The sequence below is a fragment of the Chrysoperla carnea genome, chromosome 2 (assembly GCF_905475395.1).
Source record: "Chrysoperla carnea chromosome 2, inChrCarn1.1, whole genome shotgun sequence".
In the NCBI taxonomy this organism is placed as follows: Eukaryota; Metazoa; Arthropoda; class Insecta; order Neuroptera; family Chrysopidae; genus Chrysoperla; species Chrysoperla carnea.
Window position 1 is genome coordinate 72,885,251 of NC_058338.1, and position 14,776 is coordinate 72,900,026.

General features: G+C 29.3%; 3 protein-coding genes across 3 annotated transcripts; 2 read left to right on the plus strand and 1 right to left on the minus strand.

The window, feature by feature from the left end:
- Positions 1 to 582: 582 nt before the first annotated feature.
- Positions 583 to 5,952, minus strand: LOC123292916 (zinc finger protein 70-like). Its single transcript, XM_044873630.1, has 8 exons — positions 5,589 to 5,952; positions 5,454 to 5,521; positions 5,325 to 5,394; positions 2,970 to 3,273; positions 2,731 to 2,888; positions 2,549 to 2,672; positions 1,872 to 2,064; positions 583 to 1,803 (listed from the first exon to the last, which is right to left on the minus strand). The coding sequence occupies exons 1-8, from the start codon at positions 5,950 to 5,952 to the stop codon at positions 1,627 to 1,629; spliced, it is 1,458 nt and encodes a 485-aa protein (XP_044729565.1). The 3' UTR covers positions 583 to 1,626.
- Positions 5,953 to 6,874: 922 nt separating this feature from the next.
- LOC123293905 lies at positions 6,875 to 7,333 on the plus strand. Its single transcript, XM_044874901.1, has 2 exons — positions 6,875 to 7,158; positions 7,224 to 7,333. The coding sequence occupies exons 1-2, from the start codon at positions 6,927 to 6,929 to the stop codon at positions 7,313 to 7,315; spliced, it is 324 nt and encodes a 107-aa protein (XP_044730836.1). The 5' UTR covers positions 6,875 to 6,926; the 3' UTR covers positions 7,316 to 7,333.
- Positions 7,334 to 7,778: 445 nt separating this feature from the next.
- Positions 7,779 to 12,222, plus strand: LOC123292917 (gastrula zinc finger protein XlCGF8.2DB-like). Its single transcript, XM_044873631.1, has 7 exons — positions 7,779 to 7,809; positions 8,289 to 8,597; positions 9,742 to 9,862; positions 9,927 to 10,066; positions 10,689 to 10,812; positions 11,403 to 11,598; positions 12,021 to 12,222. Exons 1-7 carry the CDS (start codon positions 7,779 to 7,781, stop codon positions 12,201 to 12,203), a joined length of 1,104 nt encoding a protein of 367 aa, XP_044729566.1. The 3' UTR covers positions 12,204 to 12,222.
- The last annotated feature ends 2,554 nt before the right edge of the window (positions 12,223 to 14,776 follow it).

Below are 14,776 nucleotides of genomic sequence, written 5' to 3' on the forward strand. Positions count from 1 at the left end.
TTAGACATAATTTTCAGAATATGTTTTAAAAAGTTCGCATGTAATAATACAATTTGTTTCGACATCGACTTCAATACCTGAAACTTCATAACAATCTTAACTTACATAACTCTGAACCTGCAGAAATTTAATCAAAGTTATTAGGTACCATAATTCTAAAGTGTAAATCCTGTAACAACCACAGAGTAAATGACAATCTTCTAAACCCACTACGTAATTTAGGAGAACAATAAAAGTCATTTAAATAAAATATATAACTACTACTTTATTACAAACGATAAAAAACATAGCAGCATAATCTTACAAATAAGGTAGCTTAAAGTTTTCCCAAAAAGAGATTACGCATGAAGTTTTTTTTTCGATGTCAAAATATGAAAATATCGTAAAAGAGACCGACGAAAGGGTAAGGGATAAAAGGGGAAACAATATTTGTTTTATGATAATCCCCTCTATATTCTAAAGTGACATCTACTACATTTAATGATTTTGATAGGTCTGTGAATGCACAAATCTTTCTATTTTTCCCATAGTCACATCTCCTAAATTAGGCCTCAGATCGAAATTTGGTAAAGAGTCTTTAAGCTTAATTTACTGGTATAATTTTCTGCTATCAATAACAGAACACCCTGTATATACAACGTGTTTATTGTTTTTGATTGTTTATTGATGAATTGCATATCATTTTTCACAGTTTTACGAACGTATTATTCTATTTAGTGTTGCAGCGGCTACGGTGGATTTTACACCTCTTACTCTTCGTCGTGTCCGCAGGGACAATGGCTTCGTAATATTTATATATACAGTTTTATTTTTTCAATTTTTGATGATAACATGCTCATTTTTAATAAATAAATGTTTAATTATCATAAATAATGTGTATTACTTTATTAACCTATTTTCCAAATATAGAAAACTAATATTGATATAAGATTCATTCTGTGTATAATAATGTACATGGGTAAAATTTACCCGACCACAACGGCTGTGATCTGTTTGGTCGGCACAATGACGAATTTAAGTTTAAAAATATGTGACTTTCATGAATAATAGCTTTTCTTCCATCTACCCAATTTTTCGTTTCTAAATTAATTAGGGAAGTTTATAAGAGCCTTTACATAAGCTTGGTTGTTAGTATTTATCCAAGAGCGGATGAACTCGTGTTTCACCCATTCTTTTAATTTACTAGTCTTCCAAAAATTCTTGAATGGTAAGGTTCTCCACCAACAGTGTCTTTTATCTTCTCCATAATCTCAAATAATCCCTTTTGTAGGATATGTTTGGGTTAACGATTATTTATACCTGTGGATGCCTGGAATAAAATGGAACCAGGTATAAAATGTTTAGACTCGAAACTTTGAATCCATCCAAAGAGAGACAAATCTCGACAAATAGGGATTCTGGCTTGTAAAATTTACAAGTCTTACCGTTTTGAGAAATATGTTAAAACATGCTGGCAGATTATATCATCATTGGTGCGGAATTTCTAATTCGGATGCTAATTCCGAATTGGACCTTAGATTATTCAAATATTGAATTATGTACAAATTTTTTTTTTTGAATATTTTAAAGTGAATTCTTACTATAATTTGTATGTGACATACTTTAAAACAATATATTTAATCTAAATTACATCGGATCTTCAGTCTTTTTAATAAATGGATACTGTCGTTGATTTGCTACTGATACATTTTGTAAACCATGACGTCCTTTTAAATGTTTTATAAAATTTGAATCATTTGTAAAACTATGATTACATTCCAGACATGAATATGGTCGTTCTCCCGTATGCTGTCGTAAATGAATCTACAATGGAAATAAATCACTTTTAAAATAATTGTATACAATAAATCATTTGAATTTGATTTGTTTACCTTCAAATATGATTTTTCTCTAAAACATTTATGGCAATATTCGCACTCGTAAGGCAGTTGATTGGTGTGAATTTGTGTATGACGTTTTAATGCACGTTTATGTCGGAATGGTCGTAAACATACATCACACTTAAATGGTTGTCCTTCCATATGACATTTCTGATGTCGATTCAAATTATATACATTTTTAAAACTGTAAAATTACATTACAAAATTACAATTATCTTATATATAAAATTTTGTAAAATACTTAACCTAGTTATGCCGAGTGTGAATTGGAACCATACAAATTTCATAACTATTGTTTACAAACTCGATATTGGTTCTCTCTTTGTGCAACAAAAAAAAGTTACAGTTGAGCAATATCATCATCATTTCTGACAACAAGAGTATATTTCGAGGGCGTATATTAACGCCATGAAACTTCTATACAAGTTATTTAAACCTGTAAAAGCCTGCAGTGAATCAGGTATAGAATAGTTGGGTCAAAAATTTTGGATTAATCGACCCTAGAAGCAATCCCGACACTAGTAGATATCTTTGCTTACAGATATGATGGGTTGTTTTCAAAGGCAGTACAGAAGATATACAGAAGTAGATTTAGGAACTCAAACTCAATATTATTTTCCTTTTTAATATTCCGTATGAGCAAAATGTAGAATTAACTTAAAACTTACGCTTTTGGACATTTATCGCATCGGAATGGAAAAATATTTAAATGTGTTGACATATGTTGTTTTAAATTATCTTTACGACTAAAATTACTTCCACACAATTCACAAACAAAGTTTTTGACTGGTTCTAAAAACAAAATTCAATCAATAACAATTTTGAAAGAATAGCATTCTTTTTAGATTACCTCCAGGATTATGATTCTCTTTATGAAAGTTTAAGTTTGCTTGATTTGTAAATGTTTTTGGGCATAATTCACATGCGTACATTTTTGTGGTTTTCTTTTTAACTCCTTCAGGTAAATGTACGTTTTGATGACGTTGTAAACATTCGTCTGTTTTAAAACTAAATAAAGAAATAAATTAAAAAAATTTTCATTATTCTGTTACTCCGAAAGTCTTACATTAATTAAAACAATATACTTACGATTTATTACATTCCATACATGGGTATGGTGTTAAAGCCGAATGAGTTTGCATATGTCGTTTTAATGATGAACCATCACGACAAAATTTACTACATATTTTACAAATGAATCGTCCATTGTGAACTCGTTTATGCGACAAAAAACTTTCGTATTTATCATATTTCTTTGGACAGTCTGTACATGGATACTCAGCTTCTTTATTATGTACATTTAAATAATGATTACGATATTTTTTATGGCTTGATAAAAATATGTCACATTCAACACATTTCCATTTTTCTTTACTTTTTCCTTTTTTTATTTCTAAAACAAGAGAGCTCGACTAAAGTTTCGAATTCTGTCAAAAATGATCAAAAATTCGGCACAATCAAAGTTTGAACTCTGACGATATTATTTCACTCAAGTATAAAGAGGTATTTTTATACCCTGAGTCGTGAGAAATGCACCGAACTTCAGGAGTGTCTTTTACATTCCTGCGTGAAAACAGTATAAAAAAACCTAAATGGTGTGATCCCATTTTAATTTGTTTTTAAGTTATAGCGTAATTAATACAAAAAAAAACTCGATACGTTTCAAAGAATTCGTCAAGCACAGATGCTAGGAAAATCGTGACAGATTCGTTGAAATAATAAAGTACAAGAGGTGGAATTGAAAAAAAAAAACAAATTAGTACAAAAAACTCTTGGAGCTGGTTGCATTCCTCACGACTCACCCTGTATATGAAATATAAATCAAGATATACTAACTTAAATCCCAAGTTTTTAACACTTAGAAATATTGATGTTACGAACAAAATTTTGGTATGGGTGTTCATAAAAAAACACCCAATTAGTCTATTTCCGTTTTTCCGCCTGTTTGTCTGTCAACACGATAACTCGAATTGAAACTGACTCAAGTCGAAATTTTTTAGCGTACACAGGACTTAAACAGTGAGTTTGAGTTCGTAAATGAGTATCATACGTCAAATGAGTCTTAGGTGCGTAGGAGGTCAATCTTGTAAACCGTTAGAAATAGAGCAAAAGTTTAAATATAAAAAATGAGCCTTATAAAAAAATAAACAACTTTTGATTGAAACATTTTTTCTTAAATTTAGGACAAAACTTAAGTGTCCAATTCCTCCTAAACTATAAATGATAGGGAGTTGAAAATTTTAAGATATCTTTAACCAGTGGTTTTGAGAAATATTTTCGAAAACCGAAAAAAAATTATAGAAAATACTTTGGAAAATTTACATAGTTTTCGAAATCCAAAACAAAGACGGTCGAAATTCCGACATAATTGTCTTGGTTTTTTTAACTTTTCTATTTTATATAAATAATGCAAACACTGACATTCAACACTTTCTTACAAGATATTTCAACAATTAACTCAGTCAATTTTTTGTTTTCACTTGTTTCGATTAATTTGTTTTTTTATTCAGACAATTTTACGAACTACAAAAAATTTTCTATTGATAAAATATTTCCAGAAAAATTATTGGTATTTGTTATTAGGAGCAACTTTCTACTTTAAAATATTTTCATTTAAAATCATTTATCAGTTATGAATAGAGATGAAACGATACGAGTAAATACAAGTACTTACTCGATACTTTCTTCCGATGCCAAGTAATTTTTATATCGATACTTGGACACTAAGTATCGAGTAGGTATCGGACGGAAGATAATTTTTTATGTTTCATAAATTTAATTTTTTCAACGCATCCTTTTCTAGTTTTGTGTTTTGTGTAGTTGACAAACTTGTTTGTTTCATGTTATGCTCATATTTCTAGGGAATCATTTAGAAAAAATTAACATTTTTGGGAAGCACTACAAAGAGACACAGAGACTTTTTTCATAATATTCTTTTGAATGAAGAATTTTATATGTATTACTTAAAAATTGATAAATTAAGTTAACAATTTTTGTATCAATAATTTAATAAAGATTAAAGAATATCAGTTATTATTAATATCATTGTTTCTATTTATTATTATTTTTATTATAGGTAATTTTACAAACAAACAAAATCGATACGAGCAAGTATCGATACTTTAAGATCGATACTGTATACGATCGATACTATATGTAAAAGTATCGATACCTCACTGGCATCGTTTCATCCCTAGTTATGAACATAAGTTGACTTTTGATATATGGAATATGTGTCCAATTTCCACCTTGGAAGTTGCAGTTTTCGGAAATTTACACATCATTTCTAATTTATACCGAATATGCTGTATTTTCGGCATAACTTATTTTTGAATGACGAACACGTAAATTTATTTTATTTTTATCATCGAGGCTCGGAAATGTTAAAGGCTTTAGATGTACTGTAGCCTAGGATTTATCTGACTTTAAACTTTTTAATTTTACCTTTGACAACACATTCAACATCACCATCCGAAACAAAGTCCCGTTTTGAAGATAAACTATTTTGTGATTCCTAAAAAAAATTAACTTGTTTTAACAATAACAAACGCTTTCAAAGTATCGTAAACGTACCCTTAACGTAGATTTTCTTTTAATAAGAGGCTTTTCATCTTCTGAATTACTATCATCGGACTCATTTTCTAAAAAAAATGGGAATAGAAAAAATTAATTAAACTTAACAATTTTGATATATCAGTTGTTAAATACCCATTTTTGTATCCGCTGGAAAATCATCACCGTAATCGTCATCTTGTAAACCCAAATCATCAATTGTGCCCACATTAGGCTCAATATTTTCTTGTTTCACATTCGCTTTTATCATTTGCTTCATTAGAAATTCTTGTGATTTATGAACTAACTCATGAAACTCGAATGCATTGATTACTTTGTCACAACAATTCGAACATACATGTCTCGGTAAGATATCATCAGCGGTAATTTTTACATTGTAACATTGCATTATTTTATTTGCTAAATTCATATTAACTGCTTTATCGTCCGTAATTTCTAATAAATTATAATCGGGTTGTAATTCAGCACATAAACGACAAAATATATTTTTAAAATCCATAGTTTTTGTTATTTTTTTATCATTTGTCAGTTTGACAACAATTTATTTGGTCATAGATATGAGCGACTGTTTGAACTTTGAATTCATAGATACCATTTCTATAATGGGGAAGGGATGCACGAAATTGCGTTTATTTTTATACCATGTATATATGAAATATAAATAGTATATTAAGTTTAGTCTCAAGTTTGTAACGCTTAAAAATATTGATACTACGAACAAAATTTTGTTTCAGGTGTTCATAGAATCACCTAATTAGCCCGTTTCCGGTTCTCTGTTTATCTGTCTGTCAACTCGATAACTCAAAAACGAAAAGAGATATCAAGATGAAATTTTTACAGCGTACTCAGGCGTAAAAAGTGAGGTCGAGTTCGTAAATGAGCAAGATAGGTCAATTGGGTCTTGGTTCCGTAGGACCCATCTTGTAAACCGTTAGAGATAGAACACAAGTTTAAATGTAAAAAATGTTCCTAATAAAAAATAAACAACTTTTGTTTGAAACATTTTTTTGTAAACATAATTATTTTCAAAATTATTTGCCGGGAAAAGAATTTGTGGGGGCGAAATTACGTTAGCTGTAGCTACGATCATGTTTGTGGGCTTGTCGATCTATAGACCCTTTCATTTCAACTAAGATTCATTATTGTTTCGGACAGATAGTAATAAGTTGGACAAAGATACAAGATATTTGTTATTCATTTCATCACATTAGTTTTTTGACATACAGTTTGAAACAAAAAATAATCACTTTTTAAAATAAATAGGTCTATTATTATACAATAAGTCTGTTTGTTGTACGATTGGATCATTCAACGCAACAGCAGATGTCTCTATTTTGTGTAAATAAAAATAGTTGAGTAAATTCTACAAGCAAAAACAAAACTGACAACATAAACAAAACAATGTCATCTCCAGAAGATGCTTTACTCTGTAGATTATGTGCAGAATCATTTGCAAAAGATATATCAAATAACATGAATGAATCTATAAATGTTGTTGAAAAAATTTATCAATATTTTCAAATAAACATTTCTGAAAATGATATCCTACCCAAAGATGTCTGTCGTAGTTGTTACCAAAAAGTATTTGATACCTGCGAATTTCATCAACAAATTAAGAATGCACAAAATATACTTCAAGCAAAACTTGTAATAAAATGTGAAGAGGTTGATGTTAAATCAGAGGACATTACATCATATGATTCCTGTTAGCATTGGCATTATTTAAAAAAATTATTACGCGTTGAAATTTTATTTAATTAAATTTTTTAGGGTTTTACGACGACGATGAACCTTTGTCGAATCATATTGTTGCCAAAAGTGAACTAAAAGGTAAAGATAAGGAGAATGTCATTTGTAATTAGGGCCTATGTTGAGCAGTTAGTCAGAATTTTTGGAAGATTATACATTATTTATTATATAATTTATTTAGGTTTTAACTTGATTTTAAAATTTTTATTCAGCATCAAAATTCAAAATATATATTTTTTTTAAATTTTTATCTCCACTACCGTCCACCCTTAATTAGTCGAGCACAACGTTTTTTTCAATAATTTATTAAGGTTTTAGTTTTAATTTAAATAGTTTTTTTTTTTTTTTAATTTCCACTGATTAGTTTTGGAGAAATCTATGAAAACATATCATCCATTAACCGTTTTACCATAAAATCAATGTTAAATATGCCTACTTTTAAAGTCATTTATTTAAGTTATCGGGCAACCCTTCTCTCCCTTAAATTTTCAGAATTGATTTAGTCCAACTTGATTTTAAAAATCACAAGTTTTTTATTTAAAATTGCTTTGATGCTCGCATATCTTTATTACCATAATGAATATAGAATATAGAACTTATTCGCACTGTGCGTGAGTTTTTTTGAGTAACGTGAGTAACGATACAATACTTTAATTATAGAATTGTATGGATGCATATATAATTGTATGGATTGCGTTTATGACTTACATTGAAAATTTAATATTATTGTCTCACAAATTTAAATAAATAATTATGATAATTTAGATTTGAAAAATAATATTTGTGCAATTTGATTTCTTATTTTCATAATTTTTAATGTATTAAGTTTGATTAGTGTTTTTCAATCATTTTAATTTGACATTTTCTATAACATTAACATGTAAAGAATTGCAAATTAGTCATAACAGCGTCCTTTATCGCCAAAATTTTTCACTGGAAGCGCTGGTATCGATTTTATTGTCCCTACGCTCACAACGTCTGCACCAGTCTGCACACAATGAATAAACTATAAACTTAAATAATTAAAAATTTTTGTTGTAGATGAATCATTGAATGAAAAAAATAAAACATTAAATGTTCTAAAAGCTAACAATGAATTACGTAAATATTATTGGAAATGTTTTGAATGTGAGGATAAAATATTTAAAACAATTGAAAAATTAAAATTACATTTTGAAGATATCCATTGTGAAACACCTGTTCAATATGTTTGTTTAAAATGTTCAGAAAACTTTCATACAATCGAACAATTACAATCACATATTCATCAACAACAGCATTCTATACATAATGATCAATCCGTTGTACAAATTGGCGATAAATATGTTTGTGATACGTGTAAAAAAGAATTTAGTAGTAGGAAGAATATATTGGTACATCGTTTCATACATTTAGGTAAGTACACATAAAAATATGTTAATTATCGCCAGATATTAATTTTTGTAAATAGGTGATTTTCACGTCAGATTTAGTTATTTAACTCCAAGATAGATAAAAAAGACGCATACATTGAGTATAGAACGACAACACAAGCTTGTACAAAATAGAATTAAAAACGATAAATATTTTTATTTATTTTTTTTAACATTATATAGCATACAACATATTATACATTATATAGCATATAACTAAATTTTTGGCCTTTGCGTTCGCCCCGTGATCTACGGGTAGAGTTATTATGGGTCTGTGGGTTTTTTGGCCCTTGCGTTCATCCTGTGATTGAATTAACTCTGTGATCTACGGGTTGGCTATGCCTTTAATGGAGTCGAGTGAGTACAGGTCTGCGGGTTTTTGGTTCTTGAGTTCACCCTGTGATCAACAGGTTGGCCATGCATTTAATGGGGTCGAATCAGGACGGGTCTGCAGGTTTATTCATTTTTAGGCTTGAAAATATTAACCAAGAAAATTGAGCATATTTTTCTGAATTAAAGAAAATCTGTAAATTTCGGTATCTCCGCAGGCGGATTGGTAATCTACGTAAAAAATGCTTGAAATTGTTTTTTCCCTGATGTTCTAGGATGATTTTTAAGGAAAAGGGCCTAAACTGAACTTTTACCAAATTCGGTTTTGTCTCCCTCCGATGTTTTCTTTGTGGAGCATTTGGTCCAAATGCCTTTAAATAACCATTATTGCAGTTTTTTTCATACATAGATGTTCAATATAATATTTTTCTGTGCATATTATATAAGAACTGTCCCCTCTTATTATCTGGCGTTAAAACACACTTTTTTGACGTGATTTTCACCTTTTTCGACGTACATTTAAATCGCACTCATTAAAAAAATATCTTCATCTAGATCTTTGATAATTTCTGGGGGATTTTTAAAATTTTGTAAATTTCACTTGTGATAAGCTTAATTTAGTAGAGTACTTTTCTGCTATCAATGATAAAACACCCTGTATATAAACGTTGAATCATATTTAAAACGTTAGGGGATCTAAAATAATGAATAGCAACTTATTTACGAGCATTATTATAAGGATAGGAAAACAAATTCTGTTGGTTCATATTTAACCCGGGCTACTTCTTTATTTTTAGGTATAAAAAGATATTCATGTAACGAATGCGGTAAAAGTTTCATGCAACGTCCACATTTAAAAAATCATATGGCAATACATTCAGATGCAACACCGTTCAGTTGTACTCAATGTCAAAAAAAGTAATGTATGCAAAAATTTGATGAAATAATTGTGTTTGTTTTCCAAATAATGTGTGTTTTTTAGATTTAAAACTAAAGATAATTTACGCATTCACATGCGAAGTCATGTACCAAAAGAAACACGGTTGAAATTCGAGTGTGATGTATGTCAAAAAAAATTTACATCAACTTCGAACCTAAATTATCATAAAAAAATTCATTCAGGTAATTTATTAAGATATTTAGGCCTTTTGTCTATTAACGCACTGCTACTTCAATCCGATTTAAAAAAAGTCGCTGCAAAGGCGTACCCATATTTATTCGATTTTAATGCTGAGATGTCAGCGCCACGAGTAAAAAAAAGTAAGCTTTAAACAACTCAGCTGATTTTTTCATTGAATCTTGAATCATGAGACAAAAAGAAACCTACTTGATTATACATTTTAATGTGCTGTACTCTTTTATATGTGTAAATAAATATTTCCGTTAAATATTATGTATCTATGTACGTTGAAATCTATAGTTATTTTTTCTATCGCTAGATAAAGTCTTTTTTAGTATTAAAATCCAATTGAACCTCGTGCACTGATGCCACTGTAATGCAACATTTTTTCTCCTTGAGTCCGATAAACTCCAAAACTATTCAAATATTTAGTTACGTGTACGACTCGCATAAAATTAAATAAAAATTAAATCTCGGAAGAGTTGGGTCAGTGGTCGAAAAACAGTCAATGTAACTTTTGTACAAATTTTGCAAATAAGTTGTATTGTAGTTGCATTGCAACGGTGGACCAAAAGGTTTAGTTTTATTATTCTGAAGTTAATTTGTTTATTGTAAAATTTTCAGGAATTCCAGAATTTACTTGCGAATATTGTGGGAAAAGATTCTTACATAAAGGAAATTTACAAGAGCATACTTTAATCCATTCAACAGATGTTGGATCATATCACTGTGAACAATGTCCTAAAACGTACGTTTTTATCATTGTAAGAGCCTCCGTGCACTAGGTAGCCTGGGTGCATTGACCATTTAGACGAACGATGTGGAAGATGTTGTATTGTTTTAGCCAGAGAGGTGTTATAACAAAAAACAAACTTAAAAACTGTGGCCCAAACTTGTTACCCAAAGACTCTCTAAACAGTCTAATAATTAAAAGGGAATAAATGGCCAATTTTTAAAGTTATGGTTGCTTTATTATCTAGAATTCGGACACGTAAGGTATCTGTAGTGTATTTTTTGACCGAGGACCTTCTCAACAACACTCCTCGCATGTTAGTTTTTGTCCATAACATCTCCTTAGCCAGCTCAGAACTCAAAATACGCCCGATTTCTTCGACAAGTGCATGTAAATTGAGGGAAGGTATTTATAATAAATGTGTATTGCTCTGGTCCCAGGTAGCAAGGTTTTAGTGGTAACAGATTCTTGACTGCCTATTGTGTAATCGTCTAAGAACCATCATAATGGTCTCATTGGCAATCCCAACTAAACTGTCTAGTGTGTATAGGCTCTTTCATCTGTTCTTAAATGTTTTCGGAGTTGATTTTAATTTTCTATTTTAGATTTAAAAATATTTCTCGATTACGACAGCATCAACTACGTTTTCATAGCCATACAAAACCCCATATTTGTGATGTATGCGAGAAAAGGTTTCGTATAAAAAGTGAATTAATCGAACATAAACGAATACATTCAGGTGAATTGCCATTTGAATGTGATTTTTGTACAAAAAAATTTCGTTTAAAGAAAACTTTAAAGGTATGTATGAGCATGACCTTCGAATAGCTTGCGAACTTTAAACAAAGCCTACTGCAAATTGATAAATAAGGCCGATTCTTAAATTTTGCCTAGCGACAGAGATGGTTCAAAATATCGAAAAAAAACTATTAGAAAAGTTGCTTAGAATATTTTTTTATATTCATATACCGATTTTCATGACAAAATTCGCGACAATAACAGTTTATTTTTTAATTTTATTCAAATATTTCAATAAACTTGTAATAAATTTGAATAAAGACCAAACTTATGAGAATTTAAAATGCGAATTTGGTCATGAAAATCGATATTTGGGCATAAAAAAATATTCTAAGCAACTTTTTCAATAGTTTTTTTTAGGTATAAAAAGATATTACTAGATTAGTAGATTTTACAAGTAGAGATATTTTATTTTTGTTTTATAGATACATTTACGTCAACATACAGGTGAAAAACCATATTTCTGTACGAATTGTAATCATCATTTTACAAATTCATCAAATTTTAATAAGCATTTGAAAATTCGACATGGTGGTGGAGTTTTAACAGATAATAAAGTCACCATTACCAGTAATACTAAAACGAATATTCTAACATCTTCCTCTTAATTTTGAAGCTTTGAAGAGTAGACTGTAATACATTTCGTATTTCTATTGAACAAATATATTTTAATTTTTTTTTATAAATTCATCAGTTCTAGTCATTTATACATTTACTAGAGTTTGATCTGCCAATTTTTGATTGTTCACTAAATAACTATTAGGTATATACTAACTCGACCCCTTTTCAGATGGTAAAGGCTGAATTTGCGAATTACGCTATCTTTTCGTTTTAATAAGTCCGATTGATTCAAGCATTTGGAAATACATTTTTAATAAATGTCATTTTTTTAAAGTTTTTGATTCATGAATTTCCCGTACAAAATGAAGACTAAAAAAATTATTTGGAGTTATTTTCCTATAACATGTGAGTTAAACCGGCGAGTTTAATGAGTAACATTTAGTTCGTATTCTGTTAAATTTCAAGACGATTCTATGTACGGTTTACGAGAAATTAATTATTAAAAACAGCCCTTTTTACATAAATATTGGTTTTTAGTCCATAAGTGGTTATAAAAATGTTATCATTTAAGTACATAAAAAATTTTTGCAAAAGTTCCTCAAGTTTTATAACACGAATGATAAGACACGTGCATTTTTTTTTTTTTGATAAAGAGTGGAAATGAAACCTAAAATTTAAAATTTTATCTATCAATTTATAACCCTTTTATACGTTTTTTGCGAAAAATTTTTATCGATTCTCTGTACGGTTTATGAAAAATGAGTTTTTTTTGGGAAAAACACTGACTTTAATAGTTAATTTCTCATAAACCACAGAGACTCGATACAGAGAATCGTTATGCATTTTTTCACAAAAGACGTATAAAAGGATGATTCATTGATAAATAAAATTTAAAATTTTTGTTACCATTTTCATTTTTACGGTACCTTAAAACAATCAAGCTTCTTAAAACGAAAAGATTTCGTATTATTATATATAAAGCAACCGGTATCGATATATACATACTATAATGCAAGAAGTCCAGCGCATGATCAAAAATTGGAAGATCTGGCTCTTAGTATTACTTACCTTCAAATTTTCTTGATCTTTATTTTTTGGGAAAACTAGATTAAATCTTGATATATTCGAACTTTCTTTATAAAGTGACTAATCATCTTGAAATTGATGTTGATATCGGTTTGGATCAGCTGTAAAATAAATTCTACTTAATTTATGTTTTTATTTTTCATGTTAAATTTAAAAATAATTATCCAGAAGTAAAATTTAAGGTTGGCCAGCTATTTAAGCGAATGTTTTGTTGTTGCCAATAATAAAATTGGCAATTGTTTTCTGGAGTTTAAACGTACTAAAGTAATACTAGCTTGAACAGGTTAAATTTACTTCCTTTTTATTTATAGGTAAGTCTATTTTTCGTCGTTAGCCAACACGATAAAAGCTTTAAAATGAGAGGTAAATCATGGAAGTTGATAAAGGAATAAGGAAGATCTCGCGATGTGGCAGAAAAACATGCTAATAATATATAAAATTCAAGTGGAATCATTTAAAGCCTGTAGAGCGTTAAATTAAATTCTGTTTCTGTGTTTAAAATTAGCGAAAAGCAATTAAAACTTTATATTTCTTAAACATTAAATACCACACTTACCTTGCATTTGATTATATACTAATTCAATCCATACTCTTGCAAAACGATCTAATACCATTATACCTACTCTAATGATCGCTAGTGATAACAGCGTACATAAAACAGTAATCAGATAAGCGAGTAAAATATCTAACATGTTAAAAATGGATCTTTATCTCATTATCTGTGTATGATTTTCTGCATCATGATAAACCGTAGATATTCACGGAAAAATTTATGGTTGAATTTGTTATTTATTAAAAGTTGAGTCGTACATTTTTGTGGTGTTATTTATTTAAGTCACTAACGTGAAATTTTAAAAAAATATGTTGACATAAGGACCATTTTTTATAAAATTTATTTTAGATAATAAAAAATGTCAACATTCAAATATACACTGACAACTCGATTTGTATTGATAACGGGTGCCCTAAATATTTGTTAAAAAATTTATTTTTACTAGAATTATAATACTGTAATGGCGCAAAAGAAACAGGGAGTAATATTACGTTAAACCGAAGTCAGGGGAAATTTTAATGAGTTGTCCAGAATGCACAAAAGGTTAACATCATTTAAACTTCCAAGGGTAAATTTAATTATACTATGAAAAAATAAAGATAATGGCAAAACTTATTAGGGGTTAGAAGATAATTATGCCCCCGATATTTGAATAACGAACACAAAATCATTTTGCCCGACACTTCACAAAATAGGACGTTAGTTGCTTGAAAACAAAAAAATTATACACTTTTCATGGTGTTGGATGATGAATACCAAAAGAGGCGTTTTTATTTGAAGGTGCAAGGGATGCGTAGCACCCGAGTGCAGGATCTTGGAGAACGCCAACCGATTGCCTTATTCCTACATACACACGTATACATACCATTCATAATCAATAATCATAATCAAACATTCATTATATTTAAATAAATATAAGCAAAAATATTGCTTACAAAATGCGCCTCATGCAGCTCAAAATACTCGCCAAAAATAATCCAA